Below are 23,174 nucleotides of genomic sequence, written 5' to 3' on the forward strand. Positions count from 1 at the left end.
ATTTAACTTTTTTCAATGTGAAACTTTCTAATGCTCTTTTGCCACTTACATGCTCCTGTGGGTCTTCCTCGATAAACTGATACATAATCCAACATTGAGGATTCCTCTTTCTCATTTAAGAAGTGCTCCCTAATCAGTTTCAATGGATGTCTAATCTCATGACCAAAAACCAATTCAAATAGGCTAAATCCAGATCTTGATGAAGGGGTCTTTCCCGAAACTTTGATTTTCTTGCTCCTCGGATGCTGCCTGAGCTGCTGTGCTTTTCCAGCACCACTCTAATCTTGACTCTAATCTGCAGCCCTCACTTTCTCCAAAATCCAGTAGATCTCTGGGAGTAAATAGTAAGAAGTCTAATCCTTTATCCCAATCCTTCTTCATATTTGTGACAGTATGCCTTAATCAAGGTGTAGAAAGTCTGATGGTACCTTTCCACCTGTGTTTATGGTTAATATGTGTCAACTTCAAATGTTCCATATCTAAACTTCTAATGATTTCCTAACCCAAAGTAAATCCCAATTACTCCGAATTACGCATAATCGGGACCTGGGAATGAAGATACTGTCCCTTACCTATGCAATTAGCTCTGTGCTCATCTCGTCTTTTTCAGTCAGAGTCATTCACAAATCTGATATTAATGTGTAGATACCCTGCACTGCAGTGTTAAAACTGTGTCACAGACAAAGTCAGAGCTGGTGCCTTATGAGACACATCCCTATAAGTTTTGGAGATGACAAAATAGAGGTGTTAGATGGTGGAAGCATACAATCTGGACATTGAAGAATAATGGCTGGAAACAGGGAAGGATTCACTGCCAGCCAATGAAATAGAAGAGACCCAAATAATGTTAAGGATGAATGGCTAACACATTTGTATGAAATTCCTTCACTTTGCTAACACATTTTGTGAACTGATTAGTCAAGAACAAAATTGACTAATAATAGAAAATAGGAAGTTCATGCTTTAAAAATTATATCAATTAACTAATTGCCTTTCAGTTCTGCATCTCTGCATGCGTATTCTTAATGTTGCAATCCTGTAGTTAATTATTAAAATCCAATAATCCTTTCATCAGCCTTTCCCAGAAACATTCTTAATTCTGGCACAAAGTTTGAAAGTCACAGATCATCGGTTATTTAATCTAAAGAGCTTTTTCAAATAGTGGAAAATTTCCACTCTATTTGCTGTGGAAAGCAATGCAGCATCCTCTCGGGACTTTGTACCATGTGACTTCTCAGCTAGAGCACAGTGTATGCGCATTATCAACATTTACAAATATGTTTCATATTACCAACGCTAATTTTGGTTTCAGTAAAAATAATTCAATGGCACTATTTTGAAGAGCAGGGGGTTCAGTTCTTTGAGATCCTGCTCCTGGTAAGGAGCAAAGATCTTTGTGTCTACAATATCATATGGTTGACAGTCTGTTTTAAAAAATTCTCAAGGTCAGGTTCGTAGGAGAGTAGTCTGACACAGAACAAACGACCAAGAGGCGAGTCTGCTAGAATATGGGCATTTTATTCCCCGCAGCGTCGCCACAACCAGGTTTCATACAACGGGTCTGGCTTATACTCACTCTACATGTTACCGGAACTGGGAGCCGTCAGTTCTCGTAGAGCGGTTGCCAACAACCCACGCTCGGCGGTTAAACGTAACCCCGGAGCAGACTCACCGAACTGGAGACTTTTCCAGCTGATATACTCTTTTCCAGATATAAACATTCATGTGAACAGCAGAGCAAGGCTAAAAAACACATTCCATTCTGGTTACATACAGATAAGAAGATTCACACGGGGAGGTGTGTAATAAGATTCACACGGGACTAAGCAACACCTCCATTCCGGTTAGATTCACACATGTATTGGGACATAATTTTTAACCGTTTCACCACACAGTCCATAGTTATCAACAGCATCCTTATCTCGGAGTCAGAAAATGATGGGGTCTAGCTCCATTCCAGAGACGACAGTGCTGAGTGAATGCTACACTGCTTGAAGTGCTGTCACGAGTTGTTAAACAAGGCTCTGTCAGTCCTTTTAGATGGATGCCAAGATATTACAATGCCATCAGACACAGCAGGAAAGCTATGCTCGATGATCTTGCCAATTTTGAACCAACATCAACCATCAAGCAACCAATATCATTGAAACAGCTGATCTGAGAACTTAGTGCTCAGATTGATGACTGTTTTCCCTGCATTACAATAGTGACTAGACTTCAAAATCATTGCATTGTCTATAAAGTGCTCTAAGGTATCCTAACGTTGTAGGAGTTGCTTTAGAAATACAAGTGTTTATTTTCTTCACTAGAAACAAGTCTTACTTTCTTTCTCCTTTCGGATACTATTTTTAATGAAAGTGAGAGAGAAAAATAGTGAACTAATGCTCCATCTATCCAGCAGGCAGGTAGAGCATTAGATTAATGTCTGAAAGATGACAGCACAGCACTGTTTCACTACTACACTGGAATATCAGCTTGGAATTTTGTGCTCAAGACAGGGAAGTTGGATGGTTATGGTCTGTTACTGACATCATCCTTTTATCCTCTTTTACATTGTACCTTCTACTTTTCCTTTTTTTTCAAATATATTAATATAAAGAACAAAATTGTTTCAACATTCATTCAATTTTCCTCCTTTATACAGTCGATTCTCCTAGTCAAAAGTTCCTGCTTAACTCTCCCATGCCCTTCTTGACGTATAAGGTGCCTTGCTTTGAAAAGGCTAATGCTTCTGAGTGCATAAGTACAACCCAACATGATAATATCATGCAGAGTTGGGTGGGAGAATAACTCTGGTTCTCAAAGGAGATTCATCTGTCTTCTCAGCCTCCTCATAATCCTAGTAACTATATTTATCAGAGTAGTATAAATTGTACCCAGTTGTTTGTCTGCAATAATAAAGCATCTTGATGAAGACAAAAGCCTTTTCTTAAACTACCCAGTGGGTAAGATCATCAATAGAAATTCAGGAATCAAAGGGATCGCTGTGTACAGTTACAGAACTATGGCCATGTATGGATATTGGTAACAAAGACCTAACAGCCTTAGCAAGAACTGAAGGAGAAATTGAGGGTCAAAACAGAAGAGAACAAAGAGAAAGTTGATGGGTGGATAGCTTTCAGAAGTGGACTCAAAAAGACTGGAAGAAAGCCAGAGTTGCAGCAAGATAATGCTAATTATCAGACTAGGATGACAACAAATGAATGATGGAAAATGCCACTGATATTTCCACCGAGTATCACTTGGTTGATACTTATTCAGCAACAATCAAGATCTCAGTTTGAGTTTGACGAAGATCACTTTTCACCAGACCTCAATACAACATTGATCTAAACATGAAGAAAAGCTGTTGTTCATGAACAAGAGGTGAAGTGAGAGTGACTATCCCTGGCAATTAGAAAGCATTTAACTGAGTATGGAATCAAGACCACCTAGATAAACTGGGTTCATGGGAATTGGGGGTGGGGGGGGAGTTCTCCCCTGGTTAGAGCCCTGTTTAAGGAAGAAGGTTGTAATAAGACTTCCTTGCTCCTATTTTCTATACCACAGCTATTAATGGCAAGCATCCAGAATATATTTTTCATCACCCTGTCTACCTGTGCTGACATTTTCAGGGATCTAAGGATTTGTACACTTCCTAGGGACCTACCATTCATTATGTATATCCTTCCTTTTAAAACTTTCAAAAACACATCACCTTGAATTTACTGGGATTAAACTCCATGTGCTATTGCTCTGCCCATTTTACCAATTGATCAAAATCAGACTATAGCATGAGACCATCTGCAAACTTACTAATTATACCTTCTCCATTTACATCCAAGTTGTTAATGTAAATAGCAAACAGCAAGGGCCCAAGCACCAAACACTGTGGTACACTGCTGGTCACAAGCTTCCAATCACCAAAATAACCCTCCACCATTACGCTTTGCCTCATATTTGTCAGCCAATTTTGATTCAGTTTTCCAATTTGATTGGATACCATGGGCTCTTATCTTCTGGACCAGCCTTCCATATGGGACCTCGTCAAAGGCTTTACTGAAGTCCACGTAAACCACATCAACTGCACTATCCTCATCAATATATTTAGGCCAGTTTTTCAAAAAACTCAATTGATTTAATCTGACAGGATCTTCCTCTGACAAATCCAAATATCTCTGATCAATCCCTGCCTTTCCAAGCATTAAGTAATCCTGTCCTTCAGAACTTTTTCAATAATTTCTTTATCAATGACATCAGACTAACTGGTCTGCAATTACCTGGCCTATCCTTGATACCCTTCTTGAATAAAGGAACCAAATTAGCTATCGTCCAGTCAGCTGGCATTTCACCTGTGGCAGCAAAGTATTAAATATCTCCACCAGGGCCCCAGCAATCTCTTGTCTCCCAAAGTAGCCTGGGACACATCTCATCAGGCCCTGGGGATTTAGGCACCTATATGCCCAGTAAAACATTTAATAGCCCCTCCTTATTAATTTTATTGTGTTCTGGAATCTCACAGCCCAAGTGAAATCTCTGGCTTCTTTCTCCTTTGTGAATATAGATGAGTGGTATTTATTTAAAACCTCACCTATGTCCACTGGCTCCACGCACAGATTACCCCTTTGGTTTCTCATCTCCCACCCTTTCTCTGATAATCCTCTTATCTTGTGGCCCCTCTTTGCCTTCCTAACTTCCTTTCAAAGCAACCCACAGTCCTCTCTGTACTTTTGAAAGGGGTCCCCTGTTTTTAATGTGCTGTCCCTGGCACGTGTCCTTCTTTGTCTTGACAAAACCCTCCATTATCCCTAAACATCCAGGGTTCCCTGGACCTGCTGCCCTTGCCATTCACTCGCTGGCTCTGAATTCTCACTATACTATTTTTGAACGACTCCCATTCTCCAGATATAGACTTACATGCAAGTCACTGCTCCCAGTCTATGTTTGCCAGATCCTAAAGATATTGAAAGCGGCCTTCTGTGAATTTAGACACTTAATTTCTGCATTATTCTTTATCCCTTTCCATAATGACTTTGAAACTCACAGAGGTATGATCACTTTCTACAAAACTGTTCACCCTCTGAAATTTCAATCATTTGACCAGCTTCATTCCTTATGATTAGGTTGAGCACTGCCCCATCTCTAGTCGGACTTATGTATTGGTACAAAAATGTCTTCTGAATGCACATAAAAATTCCACCCCATCCAATCCTTCCACACTAAGGTGACCCTATTTAATGCTAGGGCAGTTGAAGTCTCCTACAGCTATAACCATGTTTCTCTAACACCTTTCTGTGATTTGTTTACATACATGCTCCTCTATCTCTTGGTGACTGTTGGGAGGCCGGTAATATAATCCCAGCAAGTTTTAAGTTCTACCCAGTTGACCTCATTTGAAGATCCTTTTATGATGTCCTCCCTCATTACTGCAGTGATAGTTTCTTTATTCAATAATGCAACATCCCCATCTCTCTTACTACCCATCCCAGCCCACCCGAATATTCAGCGCTGTCCTTCTTTCAGCCATATCTCAGCAATTCCCATATGACATTCATTGCTCTAAGTTCATCCACCTTATCAGTCGAGTTCCTTCCATTAAAATTGATACACGATAGCTTTCCAGACCTCCAAATGTCTTATGTCTTCTCCACCTGCTGGACTGTCCTAGCATTCCTTCTAAATCTGATTGGAACTTGCTTCCAACTTTACATCTGCTCTGTGTCCTATCCCCCTGCCAAATCAGTTTGAAGATACTCCCATCAGGACGAGCAGAGATATTCGACCCATTCTGTTTCAGATGCAACCCATCCAGCTTGTACAAATCCCAGCTACCTCAGAAGCTTCTCAACAATCCAAAAATCTAAAGCCTTTCCTCCTACACTATCACTTTATCCACACATTCATCTGACCTACCTTCCTATTCCTATACTGAATAGTGCATGGCCCTAGAGGTAATCTGGAGATTACAATTTTAGTAGTCTTCCTCTTTAATCTACTACCTAACTCTCTCAATTCCTGTTTCAGGAGCACTTTAGGATAGTCAGTGTGGCGTTGTGCGTGGGAAGTGGAGTCTCATTAACTTGATTGAGATTTTTGAAGAGGTGACAAATAAGATTGATGAAAGCAAAGCAGTAGATGTTGTCTATATGGACTTTAGCAAAGCCTTCGACAAGATTCCGCATCGTAGACTAGTTGGTAAGGTTGGATTACATGGGATCCAGGGAGAGCTAAACAATTGGATACAAACTTGGCTTGAAGGTAGGAAACAGGTGGTGTTGATAGAGGGTTGCTTTTGGACGACAGGCCTGTGACCAGCAGTGTGCCAGAAGGATCGATGCTAGATCCACAGCTTTTTGTCATTTATATAAATTATTTGGCTATGAATATAGAAGGCATGGTTAGTAAGTTTACAGATAATACCAGAATAGGAAGTATAGTGGACAATGAAGAATGTTATCTCAGAGTACAACGGGACCTTGATCTAATGGGCCGAGGAGTGGCAATGGAGTTTAATTTAGATAAATGGGAGATGTTGTATTTTGGTAAGGCAAACCAGGGCAGGTCTTATACAGTTAATGGTAGGGTTCTGGGGAATGTTACTGAACAAAGAGATCTATGGGGTGCAGGTGCATAAATTCTTGAAAGTGGAGTCGCAGGTAGACAAGGTAGTGAAGAAGGCATTTGGCATGCATGCCTTCATTGGTCAGAACATTGGGTATAGGAGTTAGGACATCATGTTGCAGATGTAAAGGACAATGGTGAAGCCACTTTTATAATATTGCATACAATTCTGGTCGCCCTTCTTTAGAAAGGATGTTGTTAAACTTGAGACAGTGCAGGAAAGATTTACAAGGATTTTGCTGGGACTGGAGGGTTTGAGTTAGAGGGAAAGGCTCAATAGGCTGGGACTTTTTCTCCTGGAGCATTGGAAGCTGAGGGGTGACCTTACAGACGTTAATAAAATCATGTGGGATATGAATAGAGTAGATAGGCAAAGTCTTTTTCCCAGGGTAGGGGAATCCAAAACTGGAGGGCATAGGTTCGAGGTGAGAGAGGAAAGACATTTAAAAAAGACCAAAAAGTAACATTTTTACACAGAGATTGGGTGGGTGAGTGTATGTAATGAGCTGCCAGAGGAAGTGGTGGAACCTGGTACAATTACAATATTTAAAAGGCATCTGGATGGGTATATGAATAGGAAGGGTTTAGAGGAGTATAGGCCAAATGCTGACAAATGGGACTAGGTTAGAGTGGAATGTCTGGAGGGCATAGACAAGTTGGCCGGAAGGGTCTATTCTGTGCTGCACGACTCTATGATGTCATTTTTTTTTACCCATGTCGTTGATACTGACATGTATAATAGGTGCTGGCTGTTCACCCACCCCCTTCAGAATGCCCTGTGCCACACTGAGACATCCCTGACCCTGGCACTAGGGAGACAACAGAGAAAGTCTCGTTTTCTGTCGCAGGATCACCTGCCAGTTCTCCTTCCAATCAAGTTCCCTGTCACTAAAACTCTCCCTGTCTTTTTCCTCCCCTGTGCGCAACCATGGTGCCACCAACTTAGTTGCTGCTGCTTTTCCCTGAGAGGCCATCCCCACCCCTCCACTACAGTATCCAACATAGTAAAGGGGAATGGCCACAGGGGACTCTTGCACTGCCTGTCCATTTTTACTAGTCTCCCTGGTGGTGACCCAATGCTTTTCAGTCTGTGTAGCCCTTACTGATGATGTGACCAGCTCACTAAACAAGCTATTTGTGGCTCTTTAGCATCACAATGCCCATGGTGAGTCAGTCTGTAATTCCAGCCACTCCATGTGACACTTCCTGTGAACATGGTCATCACGGACACTGAAATTGTCCCTGATTTCCCACATTTTCCCACATCCACAGGGCTCAATTCCTTACCAACCACAAACAATAAGCTAGAAACCAAATACTGAATTTTAACCACTACTCACCAAAGCAGATCTCTCTCTCTCTGTCTCTATTCCTAATAATCTACAAACTGTAAAAATAAGGACTTTACACACTGTCTCCTGTGTGATCTTAGTCTCTAAAGCTAGTTCCTAAGCAGCCAATCCTCTTGCCTTATGTCACTTTTTGAATCTTATCACTTACTCAGGAACTCTGTGTGTTCAACCTCTGTTCACCCCCAGGTTCACTCCGCGCTCTCTCCCTCATTCACTCCCTTCCCCTCAGATTCACTTCTCTCCCTCATTCCCGCAGGTTCACTCCTCTCAATACTGCTCCAATTAAGCTCCTTTAACTGAATGGCTTGCTAAGCTATTTCAGAGAGCAGTTATAGGTCATCAACATTGATGTAGGCCACATCAGGCAGAGACAACAGAAGTCCTTTCCTAAAACATATCAGTAAACCAAATGGGTTTTGATGATATTTCCATGGCACTATTTCTGAGATTGGTGTTCAATCCCAGATTTAATTTTGCCTCGATAGTGCAGCTCCAACAACAGTGAAGAAGCTCAACACTAACCAGGACAAAGTTAGACCACCACTCCATTCACCATCTTAGTGTTCACTCTCTCCACCACAACTACCATGTACAAAGATGCACTGCAGCAACTCACATTGACAGCATCTTCCAAACTCATGACCATTTCCACTTAGAAGGATAAGGGCAGCAGAGAGTTGGGAATGCAAGTTCCGCTCTATATTACTCACTATCCTGACTTGGAAATGTTTCAATGCTCCTTCCAGGGTGTGGGGTGTGGGGGGGTTCAAATCTTGAAATCCCCTTCTTAACAGCACTCTGAGCATACCCACATCACACAATCTCCAACAGTTGAAAAGGCAATTTACAACCATCAGTGACACATACATCCCGTTGTTCAACACACAAACTGATATGTCTGAATCACTGCCTGTCACATACAGCGAGATCTCTCAGTACTGCCTGTCTGACACTGCAGGACCTCCAAATCACTGTCGGTCACACACACAGTTTGCCATCACCTCAGTTCTACCAAATGAACAAGATGGAGATCTATTTGGTCCCATGCATCATGCATATTATGGCTGAAAATGTGTTGCTGGAAAAGCGCAGCAGGTCAGGCAGCATCCAAGGAACAGGAAAATCGAAGTTTCGGGCATAAGCCCTTCTTCAGCCCTGAAGAAGGGCTTATGCCCGAAACTTCGATTCTCCTGTTCCTTGGATGCTGCCTGACCTGCTGCACTTTTCCAACAACACTTTTCAGCTCTGATCTCCAGCATCTGCAGCTCTGATCTCCAGCATCTGCAGTCCTCCATCATGCATATTATGTGCTGTACTGGCTACCTCATACCTCTAATTCCTCCAGGGAAGCAATCAATTATGAACGTGAGATCCTGTTAACTAATCCATTTTCCAAAACTTCAACACATTAACTACTCAATACTGTGCCAAAAGCCATAAACATAAAAGTTCCAAACAGCCTATGGCATAAGATATGAATAAATCAGAACTATAGTCCATGAGGAAATATGGTTTTCTCCCAAGTCAAGTCTGCAGCCCAGCTTTAAGCCTTTATAAATCTACTTCTTTAAAGGTATTGAAATTGGCATTGAAATTCTAACAGCCATACATTGGTTAAATTTGGCTGTTTAAGTCATATGATACAAAATTTCAAGATTTAATTTTCCTTCTATTGCTTGATGTGTTTGATCCATTTTGTTCAACATGCTATCTTTGAACTCAAGCCTATTCCATGCCTTTATAAGTAGATTAATATCTTTCATATGTTTTGCAAACTGAGTGAATGTCTATCATTGAGTCGCACAATAGTATTAAAAAAAGGCATAAAGTCTCCATATGGATGTCCGACAAATGGACGTCCACGATAGATCCTTCAACTGTAGAAACATCATAATCAAGCCTAGCCCTGTTCTCTTAAGCAATATATACACACACACATACACACAAATCCATGTGCACACACGTATACTACATCCACATATGATCCATGAGACACATGTACAGAATTGCACATGACAATAAGAACTTGCATTTATGTGTCTCTTTTAATTTAGTAAAACATCCCCAGAAATTTCACATTGGATTTGGATTCAATTTGATTTATCACTATAAGCGTTGTCTTATGTGCTTTACAGGCAGATTGTGCTATACAAGTGCATCAGGATAACAAAACAGAGTGCAGGATGCAATGTTACAGCTGCCAAGAAGATCTAGAGAGAGATCAACATTAACATTAGAGTGGTCAATACAAAAGTCTGATAACAGCAGAGAAGAAGTTATGTTATCAAAAGTTAGCACCGTATCAAGTAGGATAGATGACAAAACGCTTGATTAAAGAGATAGATGGCAAAATGGAAAGAGAGAGAGAGAAATAAGTAGAGGTTTTGGACAAAGGGGAAAATGAAATTTCAGAGCTCAAGCCTAAGTATCAGGACTTCCCAAATTTTTCCTCAATTTGACATTAATTAGAAGCATGGAAATTGCTTTAAGCCCAGAAGAGAAGGGGGTGGGGAAGTGCCCAGTGGTGGTGATGGGGTGCTGTCAGAGAGGGCCACCTGGGGAGGGGGGAGGAGGGGCTGCTGTCACAGATGGGGGCGGGGGGGGGGGGGGGGGGGAGAATTGTCAGAGTGGAGAGGGTGAAAGCTGTCTGAGCAGGGTGGTGGTCTGTCAAAAGAAAAATGCATACATACATACTTTCCAACTGAGATCAGGAAAGCTCTCCACCCCTCACTGAAGGACACAACACAATGACAGTTCCCTTTCCTTTGACAGCTCAGGGCCAGGGTCAAACCTGGATATTCCTGTGCTCAGTTTAATTCCAGCTGTGGACTCTTTATCCCTCAATTTATCCCTCAATACAGAATTCACACAAGGCGTGAGAAACTTGTTTTGGGGCGAGTTCGGAGGAACTGCTTCATCTGTTACTCACAGATCAATGTTTTTAACTAGGTTTCGCAACTTATTAATTACCAGGAAAGACTGAAACTGTTAATAAATCTTTTCTCTGGAATAGAGTAGGGTGCCAGGTGACCTGATAGAGATCTTTACAGATCTGAAGGGGTTAGTTGAAGAGATGTTATCCTTGTGGCGAAATGAGGGCCTATAAACACAAAATCATTACTAATAAACAATAGGAAAATCTGAAGATAATTCTTCTCCTAGAATTGGTCAGACCATACAATTGGCTACCATAGGGAGTAATTATGCCAATTCACATTAAGGAGCATCTGGATTAAAACTTAAAATGCCAGGGCATAAAAACAATTGCAGGAAATTGGATTAATATAGTTTTGGGGTTTGTTGGTCAGCATGGTGGACCGAAGGGCCTGTTACTACCATGTGTGACTCTATGACATCACACTTATTATGAAGCTTGATAAGTGCATGAGGGACACCGGAAAGGAAGGCTAGCAAACAGGCTGAGATTAAATTGGTTGCAGGGAAGCTCAAGCATACATTATTAATACCAACACACACTGTCCACCTGCACCAAATGTCCTCTTTCTATTCGGTATAATCTACACAATGCTACGGAACTCATCAGAAGACAGACTTCATCCAGCACTGATTCCCTTCTAGCTGTTCTGTGCCCAACATCATATGAAACAATGCAAAAGTTCTACGTAATGCATTCATTTAATGCGACAGCACTTTGACACATCTCAAAATACTACACACAATCAATAGAACTCTATGTTATTCTTGGTTAGATTACTGTTGTACAATTAATATATATTATAATATATAAATCAGTTACCTCCACCTCCCTTAAGAACCAGAGGGGAAGAGAGAATGATTTTTAATTATACCAAGTCATTACCATCAAGAATACATAGGCTGACACAGAGTGCAGGTTCCAAAATAATGTTTAGAAAAGGGTGTAAACTTGAATAGGTAGGAAAAAGGTACAGAGGCCCTTGGTGAAAGAGCAAGGAAGGGTAAGAGTAACTAGATAACTTTTTTCAACAAAATTAATTCAGTCAAACTAGTCCAAATTGTTACCTTCTGGGCTGTAAAGCTCTACAATTATTATAAGGGATTAAAATTGCAATGTCATCCTTCATATTTTTCTAAGTACTTTTTTTCATCATATTAGTGGTGGGTTTTTTGGGGGGGTATTAAGTTCTGCTTTTAGAATATTAAAGGTTCAAGGGTATTTCACAAAGTCAATATTTAAAACCATTGACAAATTATTTAGTGGGAAGATGAGGACAATATCAGTTGCCTGGTTGTCCATATCTGTAATGCTTTACCATGGTGGAAGCTGGCTCCATCAATCATTTCAAAAATGGGACTTGGACAAGAATGGAGGATGAGGAACAGTAGAGTGTCAAAAAAGTAAAATAAGACATAGATATAGGAACAAATAGACCATTCCGCCCCATTAAGTCTGCTCCACTAGTCAATGACATTCTGGCTGATCTGATAATCAACTCCACTTCCCATAACTCTTGGTTCACTTAAAGATTAAAAATCTGTCTATCTCAGCCTTGAACATACTTAACAACCCAGAGACTTTTGTGGCAAGGAATTCCACAGATTTACAACCCTCTGAAAAGACGAAATTCCTCCTATGTTTTTGTCAACTATGCCTTTCAAAAATCTAACACAGGCAAAAGAATGGACCAAATGGCCTCCTTCTGTGCTGTAACTTTCAACAAACTATCATTCTTTCATAAATAAATCACATATGTCAATTTCTTCAAGATACATGCAGTATCTCTCTCTAATGCAGGAGGCTTGACAATGAGTCAATCAGCTCTTAAGGGCATCATAGTTCATTAAAGTGAAGTAATGCAAATCTACTTATCACTTGTAGTAAAAACACATTTAACTAGAAAGAGATCTAAAACTAAAGTCCATTGAATACAAGTTTAAGGGCTGACCTAGTGGAGAGTTTTCGATTGAAGGATTTGATAGGGTAGATCAAAGAAACTATTTTCTCAAAGAATTAAAGTTAAATTCTACTGGATGCTGGAAATCTGGAATAAGGGCAGAAAGTGTTGGAAAGTCTCTGGCAAACCAAGGAAACCAGAGTTAACAATTTCAAGTCCAAAGAGTGTTCTTCAAAACTATGCGTTTCTTTCACCAGACTGAGTTTCTCCAACACTTGCTGTGTGTGTGTGTGTGTGTATATATGCACGCTTGTGCCATGCACACAGGGGTGGACAGAGGGTATGGAGGCCAGACAAGGGCACATAACCTTAAAATTAGAGTGTGCCAGTTCAGGCATAATGTCAGAAAGCACTTCTTTGCACAAAGAAGATATCTGAAACTGTGTCTAAAAAAGCTGATGTTATTAGCAGTCAATATAAATTTCAAAATGGAAACTGAAAGACTATTAATAGGTAAAGGTGTTCAGGGTTATGGAATCAAGTTGGTAAAGTGACATTGAGATATTGGTCTACAATGATCTTATTCATCAAGTGATGTTCATGTTCCTACTTACAAAGTTGGGAGGCTTTTTCCCCAGGAGAGTCTACTCATGTTGTTATTAGTTTCAGAACTTGCCTTTTTCTGAACAGTAACTGTCTTCGATGCATTTTCAATTATTTTTTCTTAACAATGTTCCTCTGGTCTTGAAATAACTTCCCAGGATAAATTTGTGGAACATCCCCCGCCATTCCAAACATTTGCTAGCATGCACTGTTCGAGTAATATTGTTTCCTGCTTTGTGCATGCAATGATATTTTACATTTCACTTTGTTACAACTTTCCTTGAATAAACATAATGCCCATTGTAAAATAATAAAATTAAAACATATTTATGTTGCAACTTTCATGATCTCACAAAGCACTTTATATCGAATTAAGTACTTTGGAGTATCCTCACTGGTATTGTTTAAGGAAAGCTGTAGAGGTGAGGTTAGAGTAGCATCAAGGAACCCGAGCACAAGTCAGGTCAATGGGAATCAGGGGAAAACTCTCCACTGGATGGAGTTGCACCTGGCACAGAGGAAGAGACTTGTGGTTGTTAGGCATCAGTCAGCTCAGCTTCAGACATCACTGCCCTCATGTCCAGGGCCCAACCACCTTCAGCTGTTTTATCAATGACTTTCCCTCCATAAGGTCAGAAGTCAGGATGTTTGCTTATGATCGCACAATGTTCAGCAGCATTTGTGACTCCTTAGATACTGAAGCAGTTCAAGTTCAAATGCAAAAAGATCTAGACAATATCTAGGCTTGGGCTGAAAAATGGCAAGAAACATTCGCACACACAAATGCCAGACAATGACTATCTCCAACAAAAGAGAATCTAGTCATCTACCCTTCACATTCAAAAGGTATTATCATCACTGAATCCTTCATTCTCAACATCCTGGAGGTTACCATGGAGCAGAAAGTGAACTTGACTAGCTATATAAATAGTGGGTACAAGGGTCAGTCAGAGGCTATTCTGCAGTGAGTAACTAACCTGCTGGCTTCCCAAAGCCTGTCCACTATCTTCAAGTCAGAAGTATGATGGAATACTCCACACTTGTCTAAATGAGTGCAGCTCCAACAACACTCAAGAAGCTTGACACCATCCAGGACAAAACAGCCCACATTTACTGGCAACACGTTAACAAACATTCACTCCATCCACCACTGACATTCAGTAGCAGCAGTGTGTATTCTCCACAAGATGCATCACAAATTCACCAGAGACAATAGTTTCCAAATGCATCCATCTTGATGCTCAACGGCAGCAGAAATGAGAACACCACCACCTTCAAGCCTCTCACCATCCTGTCTCTGGGTCCAGGAATCCTGGAACTCTCTTCTCAATGGCATTGTGGATCTACTCACAGCACATGCACTGCAGCAGCTCAAGAAGGCAGGTCACCAATCTTCTGAAGGGCAACTATGGATCGTAAAGAGTGCTGGCCAGCCAGCAACTTCCCACATTCCATAAATGAATTTTTAAAACCCAATCTGCACAAATCAAGATCCACAAATGCCAATGATGCAAACGTGAATGAGCTAGGTGGCTGTTTTTGAATAATGCTAGCTCGAAGCACCGAAAGACCTTTTTACTGTGTTTTAGGTCGTTGTGACTCTTCTATTCTTAGTGATTTTGGTTGGGGTATTAAATATTCTCCAGAGCACTTAGGGAGAGCTTCCTACTACTAATAAAAATCATGCCACGGGAGCTTTCATTTCAGTCATTCAGGGGAATGTAGGCACCTGAGAAGGTGGATTATGACTACAGTTTAGACTGATGGATTTATTTAATATATTCTCACTTGTAATTAGGTGTAGTGAAAGATGGATAATGTCGCCACGTTCCGGCGCCATCTTGGTTGACAATAATTTGCTGAATAAATCGTACAAAACGGTAAAATACTGAATAAATGAAGATCACTCAAACTTCAAAAGTTCTTCTCTCCCTGCCCGTAGACTTAATCCTCTCAGCTACCCCGGTTACCGCGGACAATGTCACCGGGGGTCCTGGCAACGTGCTCCGCTTTTCTGCCGCCATCGTCGCAGTCGCAGCCGGAGACGGTTAGTGCCGCGCGCGTCTCGCGCCGCCTCCTCCTCCTCCGACAATGTCCTGGCTCCGAAGCCACCCAACCAAGATGGAGTTGGGCTTGGAGATCCATAAGGGCCAGAATGGTGGTGGTGCTCCCGCGGGAGGAGGCCCCCAAGGCAACCAAAATAAAACAAATTAACGTTACCGTGCTGGATGATGCCATGCGGACGCAGCAGAACCCGCCATGAGCTCAGGTGCCGAACACTGCCAACCCCGCCGCCATCTTGAAAAGCTACTATCTCATCCCAAAGATGGCATTTTTGACAACATCCACTACGTTCCCTGGAGTGGGATATGACCCCATAATCCTCTTGCTCGAGGCTGAAATGCTACTGGCTGCACCGTGTCTGGTGTTTACGTTAAAACAAGTGCATGAAATAAACGACAAAAAAGTTGCTGGAAGTCTGAAGTATAAATAAAGAATATCAACTCAAAAAAACTAACGGTAGAAGCCAAACATGGATCACATGTCAGACGATTGGGATTGCAGTCGTGTTACTGACTACATTCCCGATGAATACTTCGCTAAAGTTGTGAAGTAAACAGGAAGGAGGAATAACTCTTCAACAGAGCTGAAAATGTGCTGCTGGAAAAGCGCAGCAGGTCAGGCAGCATCCAAGGAGCAGGAGAATCGACGTTTCGGGCATGAGCCCTTCTTCAGGAAACATCTTTTTCACATTTTCAACTCTGATTTCCAGCATCTGCAGTCCTCACTTTGTCCTAGAACTCTTCAACAGAACTCACTTTGGACTTCCTCATTTTATTAGCTACTGGACCCTAGCACAGGAATGAACAGGACACCGCAATCATGATCATCTACAAGTCCCTTCACTTGATAACTGGTGTCCACACCGTCTATTACCTAGGCCCACAGCTCTAAATTCTTCCACTTTTCCAATTCAATTCCCTTCTTTAAGGACTTTACTTAAAACTAAGCTCTTGATTGACCTTTGGATCTTCAGCCCCAATACCTACCTAAGTTGCTAAATGCCAAATCTGTTCTGGTAATTCTCTTGCTGAAGCACTTTACAACACTTAGCTACATCAAAGATGCTAGCTGAATGCAAATCATTGTTACAAGTGCATGAATGATATTTTGTTTGCAATTTGCATTGCATTTATAAATAAGAGGAAAGGAGAAAAAAAAAGCTTGCCAGGCAATTATTTTGGAGACTGTGATCTTAAAGTGTCTCCCTTGAGATATTCCTTTCACCATAACTACATTTTTGGTAAACAAACTTTGAGAGCTGTAATCAGAGCTTCAAGTTAAAATATGAACAACATTAATAGAATATAGAACTGTACAACACAGGAAGGGGCCCTTTGGCCAACAATATTGTGCCGAACTTGAAGCTAAACTAACTCTTCTGACTGCCCTTGGTCCATACCTCTCCAATGCATATTCATGTGCTTATCTAAAAGTCCCTTAAACGCCTCTATCATATCTGTCTCCCCTGGCAGCACCTTCCATACTCCTACCATTTTCTGTGTAAAAAAACTTACCCCTCATATCTCCTTTGAACTTTCCCGCTCTCACCTTAAATGCACATCCCTCGTATTAGATACTTCAACTCTGGGAAAAAGATTCTGACCATCAACCCTATCTATACATTTCATAACTTTATAGACTTCTATCAAGTCTCCCCTCAGCCTCCGCTGCTCCAGAGAAAACAACCCAAGTTTTTCTAGCCTCTCCTAATAATTCATATCCTCTAATCCAGGTAGCATCTTCTGCACCCCTTTCTGCGACCAGAATTGAACACAATACTCTTAAGTATGGCCTAACCAAAGTTGAATAAACTGCAACATGATGTCCTGACTCTTGTACTCAATTCCCAATCAATAAAGGCAAGCATGTCATACGCTTTCTTTGCCACCCTATCTATTAATGCTTTAAAATAAAATCAGGTTGATTGTTCCTCCTTCTGTTCCAAGCTCTCAGCTCCAGTTTTTCTCTGACGGTTCACAAAACAACCATCATCCTCACCCTAGCCATGTCAGAGAGTGGCTGGTTCTTCCACCATGAGGGCCATTTTATCTAAGCTTATGTCTGTTCCCCACCCCTAGCCAATTTCAATATTTACATAAAGAAGTGGGGGGGGAGTTGTGGTGGAGAATTCCCCCTCAGTTCGCCCCTAGCACAGATGAGGAATTTCAGCATAGACCCCAGGGTTTGCAGACGAACCCTGGCTGATCTTTTATGGCTTAACTATCCGCAGTGAAAGAGCTCAGCTGAAGGGGAGCCAAAGTAGGGGGAGAGGGTATGAGGCAGAGGTGCAACATAGTAAGAAGGGAAGGGGAAGGGAAATCATTGCTCAGTAACAATGAAGAGCTTTTGAAAAGCAAATTCTGAATAAAAAGATCATTGTCTCTAGCATGAGAAAACCTCCTGCGAAACATTCAGTTGTGCACTTGATGCATTGCCATTTCTATCCATAGACTAAAGAACGTTCACCTGTTTAAATGTGTGTGGCTCAACTCCCAGTTTGTGCTTTCATTTAATCTTGAGAGCTACAGCCTCCACTAAGGCAGCAATTATTTTGCACCAAATCTTACACTGAACAGTGTGATGGCAATTATGTTCTGCAGGAACAGTTTTAGCTCTGACAACTTGTCAGTCACTTTATTGTCGCACTTGCCTCACACAGCTACAAAACCCATGGTACACAGACCTTGTTGCACCATTAATATGTACTGTCCACCCAGACCTTTTAAACAGGGATTTTCTCACACTGTCGTTGCTACACTATATAATTAACAGTGCTAAACCATGTGATACAATGCTTACCATGTCCCTGTCAAACTCAAGACCCCTTCTCTGCCATGAAACATTAAATCCATCACACTCACCCTCATTGATCATTTATATACCCTGAATCCAAACCCATAGCAAACTGACCATACCAGAAAATGCCTACCAATAAAATCTACACACTATACCTGCAATAAAATCTATCCATTAATCCTAACAAAATCCATTTGCTCTCTCCCTAACATGTAATTCACACCATTCTGACCTTACCAAATAAATCTATATGCTCAGTCCCCAACATACAGCCATATACTGACTGTTGCATATTATTTAGACAACACTTACTTAGAATAGCATGAGCTTTATGTTTGACTTTAGCATAGGATTTATACCACACTGACTTTAACATATATTTCATACAATTCTGATCCTAATAAAATCTATACCATACTGATTTTAACATATATTTCATACTATTCTGATTCTAATAAAATCTATACCATGCTGACTCTAACACAGGATAAGTATAGATATGTGTCAGAGTCAGTGTGGTATAGATTTTGTTAGGATCAGAATGGTATAAGATACATGTTAGAGTAAATGTAGTGCAGATTATGTTAGGATCAGTTTAGCACAAGCTAACATAATCTATACTACATTTACTTTAACATGTAGCCCATGCCATTCTGATCCTAACACAAGATCTATACCAGACTGACTCTAGCATGTTGCCCATACCATTCTGATCCTAATATAATATCTATACCTTACTAAATCTAACATATAGCCTGTACCATTCTGATGCTAACACAAGATGTATTAACTCTAAAATATCGCTCACACCACTCTAAACTATCCATGTGCTCACTGATCCTGTCTCGAAGCGATGCCACTCTGAGTTTAAGATAACATCCATAAAACACAAAAATTCCGCGGACCTTCAACCGACTACAAAGCCACGGACAAGAACCAACGCAGCCCGGTCTCCTGTCCTGTCCTAGTCCCGCGGTCCGCGGTGGGCAAGGACTTACCGAGGAAAGTGAGCAGGTAAAGTGTTCGGAGCTGGGAGCCCATCGGGGTCAAGCCCATGGCGATGGCAGAGCGGGGCTGCAGAGTCTGGTCTCTTGGCGGCTGTGCTGGGAATGTGTGTGTTAAAAGGGTGGGGGAACAGGCTGTGACTGTCCTGGCGTCGCTCTGTACAGTCGATCCAGATTGCAGCCACTGCCAAATGTTTCACGCTAACACTCCTGTTTTTGTTTTAACTAGCGCTCAATCATATGACCTGGTTAATTTAATCTGACCAAACAAAAACTAAAGCCTTCCACTGGAACTGCAACCATTCGCTTTCTGGTTCCGTCCCCAACCCATCAGGGGCATTGGTTGTGAATTATTCAGCTCTTTGAACCAGCAAAGTTTGCCAGTGTTTCACATGTTGGACACGACCTCTCTGGAACCGGACCAATAAAAACCTCACCCCGTCCAACTACATTGTGTGAATAATTTAACCCCATGCCAACTAATTTAAATGGTTCATATTTTAAACAAAACCCTCCACTTTTAACTGCAGTTTCTCCGCTTTGAAGGGGTATTGAGCAGTGACTGTGGACCCCACGCTATCTCCCATATATGACAATTCTCAACCACCTCTTCGACCGGGCGTTTCACAGCGGCTTCGCTGTGTAGGGGTAATGTAGAAGCAAATTACTGCAGTTGCTGGAATCTGTACTGAAAGCAACAAATGCTGGAGAACACGGCGAGTCGGGCAGCATCCATGAAGAGAGAGAGCAACCTAACGTTTCCAGTCTAGATGACTCTACATCAGAGTCATTTTGCACTGACCCTGACAATTTGCAAGAATATCCCTATTATTAGCACTACCAAACTCATATTTCTTTTATGCCTGTCTTTCTTAAATGTTGAATATCCTCGAATAAATGACAACTATATTAGACCCTTTTACATCAGCTCATCTGCGTTATTATGAATGGTCTGTCCATACAGGTAGTGCACCTGTACATCTGTCTTTTTAAACATCATTCCATGCTTTGACTCTAGTTGATATTGTTATTTGTTGTCACATTGTTTCCACTTCGCACCGTTTCTACTTCCTACACCCAGCTTAGATTCTCTTCTGTCTAAATTCCCTCACCGATTTTGATTCTCTCTGTTGAGCTGGTTTAGACCATGTCTAGCTTTGACAAATAGAATTAAGGAGAATCCAAAGGGCTTTTACAAATATATTAAGGTCAAAAGGCTAACTAGGGCCCCTCAAAGATCAGCAAGGCGGCCTTTGTGTGGAGCCACAGAAAATGGGGGAGATACTAAATGAATATTTTGCATCAGTATTTACTGTGGAAAAGGATATGGAAGATATAGACTAGGGAAATAGATGATGACATCTTGCAAAATGTCCAGATTACAGAGGAGGAAGTGCTGGATGTCTTGAAACAGTTAAAGGTGGATAAATCCCCAGGACCTGATCAGGTGTACCCGAGAACTCTGTGGGAAGTTAGAGAAGTGATTGCTGGGTCTGTTGCTGAGATATTTGTATCATCGATAGTCACAGGTGAGGTACCGGAAGACTAGAGGTTGGCAAACGTGATGCCACTGTTTAAGAAGGGTGGTAAAGACAAGCCAGGGAACTATAGACCATTGAGTCTGACCTCAGTGGTGGGCAAGTTGTTGGAGGGAATCCTGAGGGACAGGATGTCCTTGTATTTGGAAAGGCAAGGACTGATTAGGGATAGTCAACATGGCTTTGTGCATGGGAAATCATGTCTCACAAACTTGATTGAGTTTTTTGAAGAAGTAACAAAGAAGATTGATGAGGGCAGAGCAGTAGATGTGATCTATATGGACTTCAGTAAGGCGTTCGACAAGGTTCCCCATGGGAGATTGATTAGCAATGTTAGATCTTATGGAATACAGGGAGAACTAGCCATTTGGATACAGAACTGGCTCAAAGATAGAAGACAGAGGGTGGTGGTGGAGGATTGTTTTTCAGACTGGAGGACTGTGACCAGTGGAGTGCCACAAGGATCGGTGCTGGGTCCTCTACTTTTTGTCATTTACATAAATGATTTGGATGCGAGCATAAGACGTACAGTTAGTAAGTTTGCAGATGACACCAAAATTGGAGGTGTAGTGGACAGCAAAGAGGGTCTCCTCAGATTACAACAGGATCTGGACCAGATGGGCCAATGGGCTGAGAAGTGGCAGATGGAGTTTAATTCAGATAAATGTGAGGTGCTGCATTTGCGAAAGCAAATCTTAGCAGGACTTACACACTTAATGGTAAGGTCCTAGGGAGTGTTGCTGAACAAAGAGACCTTGGAGTGCAGGTTCATAGCTCCTTGAAAGTGGAGTCACAGGTAGATAGGATAGTGAAGAAGGCATTTGGTATGCTTTCCTTTCTTCGTCAGAGTATTGAGTACAGGAGTTGGGAGGTCATGTTGCGGCTGTACAGGACATTGGTTAGGCCACTGTTGGAATTTTGCGTGTAATTCTGGTCTCCTTCCTATCGGAAAGATGTACAGGCCCCATCTATCCCAGAACCAGTCCAAATACCCGAGAAATTTAATGGCCTCCCTCCAACACCATTTCAATAGCCACATGTTCATTTATACTTCTTTCTGATTTCCATACACAGAGGCATGTGGCATACGTTCTTTTATTCATTTGTGAGATGCGGGCGTGGCTGGCTGGCCAGCATTTATTGCCTGACCTTAGTTGCTCTTGACTACTGAGACTAACCCTGACAATACTGCCTTAGAGATCCTGCTTTTAAATCACTTTCTCAGCCATCTAAGACCGCATCCCTCTTTCTACCTATCTCTTTGATACCAATGTGGGCCACAATCTCAAGTCATTCACCATTCCCCAAAGGATTATCCTGCACCAGTTTTGGAGGCATCCTTGAACTTGGTTACCAGGGAGGCTACATGCAATCTTTGAGTCGCTTATTTTTATTTAATTCATGTATTTAATTCATGTGAGCAAGATAGACTCAAAAGGCTCCTTCAGATCTGCCTAAACATCTGAGACTGTCTGGCAGTTGCCCATTCTCTCTCATGGCTGCCCCACAGTGACTCCAGCTGTGACTCAGATTCCATAACGTGGAACTGATGACACCTCTTGCACATGTGGTTGTCTAACTTATGTGAAATATTTGTGACCCCCCACATTTCAAAAGATATGCATTCCATGTGCCCAAGCAGGCCTGCAATGCCATAATTTTACTTATATTAACTTTATTTTACTCTGCTTGCCTTTACCTGTGCATACACTGTTTAGGACCTGTGTCTTCATCTGCCAGTCCTGAAACTCTGAAATGCTCTTCCTAACCGTTTTTGAATCTTTATCTCTGACTCTTCCTTTAGGATATTTCTTAAAACAATCTCTTTGTCCAATATTTCATGATAGCTCACTACTCTGCTCACGGTTAAACCTTGTTTGAGAATGACATTGCAAAGAGCATAAACTCTTCTCAGGCAATTCCTCAGAATTAAGAATTAGTCCTGTCTATACTGGTTTAATAGCTTCTGAGGTGGTTCAAAAGTCCAGTGCATGATTTGTAGACCTACGTCTATGCAGGACAGATGATGTTGAGATGTTTGAGTAGATGAGTTATTGGGAGGTTTGAGTAGATGAATTCTTGTGGCATTTGTGTAGATGAGTTATTGGGAGGTTTGGGTAGATGAGATGTTGTGACATTTGTATAAATGAGTTATTGGGGGGTTTGTGCAGATGAATTATTTGGGATGTTTCTGTAATGATTCCTTGGGAGTTTTGAGTATTTTGGAGGATTGGGTAGATGGGTATTTGAGTGCTTTCGGTCAAGAGTTGTTGGAAGTCCTTGGGTTGATGAGTCATTGGGAGGTTTGTGTAGATGATTTGTTGGGATGTTTGCTTTGATGAGTTCTTGGTAGGTTTTCTGGGACGAGTTGCTGCAGTTTGT

General features: G+C 41.5%; 1 protein-coding gene across 1 annotated transcript in view; it reads right to left on the bottom strand.

The window, feature by feature from the left end:
* ltk (leukocyte receptor tyrosine kinase) overlaps positions 1 to 19,569 on the bottom strand; it is a 172,073-nt gene extending 152,504 nt beyond the window's left edge. Inside the window, exon 1 of the mRNA XM_043698197.2 lies at positions 19,249 to 19,569. Coding sequence (XP_043554132.2) covers positions 19,249 to 19,306 — 58 coding nt within the window. The 5' untranslated portion in view covers positions 19,307 to 19,569. The remainder of the gene's footprint in view (positions 1 to 19,248) is intronic.
* Positions 19,570 to 23,174: the final 3,605 nt, after the last annotated feature.

This window comes from Chiloscyllium plagiosum, unplaced genomic scaffold, assembly GCF_037043375.1.
Source record: "Chiloscyllium plagiosum isolate Xiang-an unplaced genomic scaffold, Cpla_swu_hap1 HiC_scaffold_8, whole genome shotgun sequence".
In the NCBI taxonomy this organism is placed as follows: Eukaryota; Metazoa; Chordata; class Chondrichthyes; order Orectolobiformes; family Hemiscylliidae; genus Chiloscyllium; species Chiloscyllium plagiosum.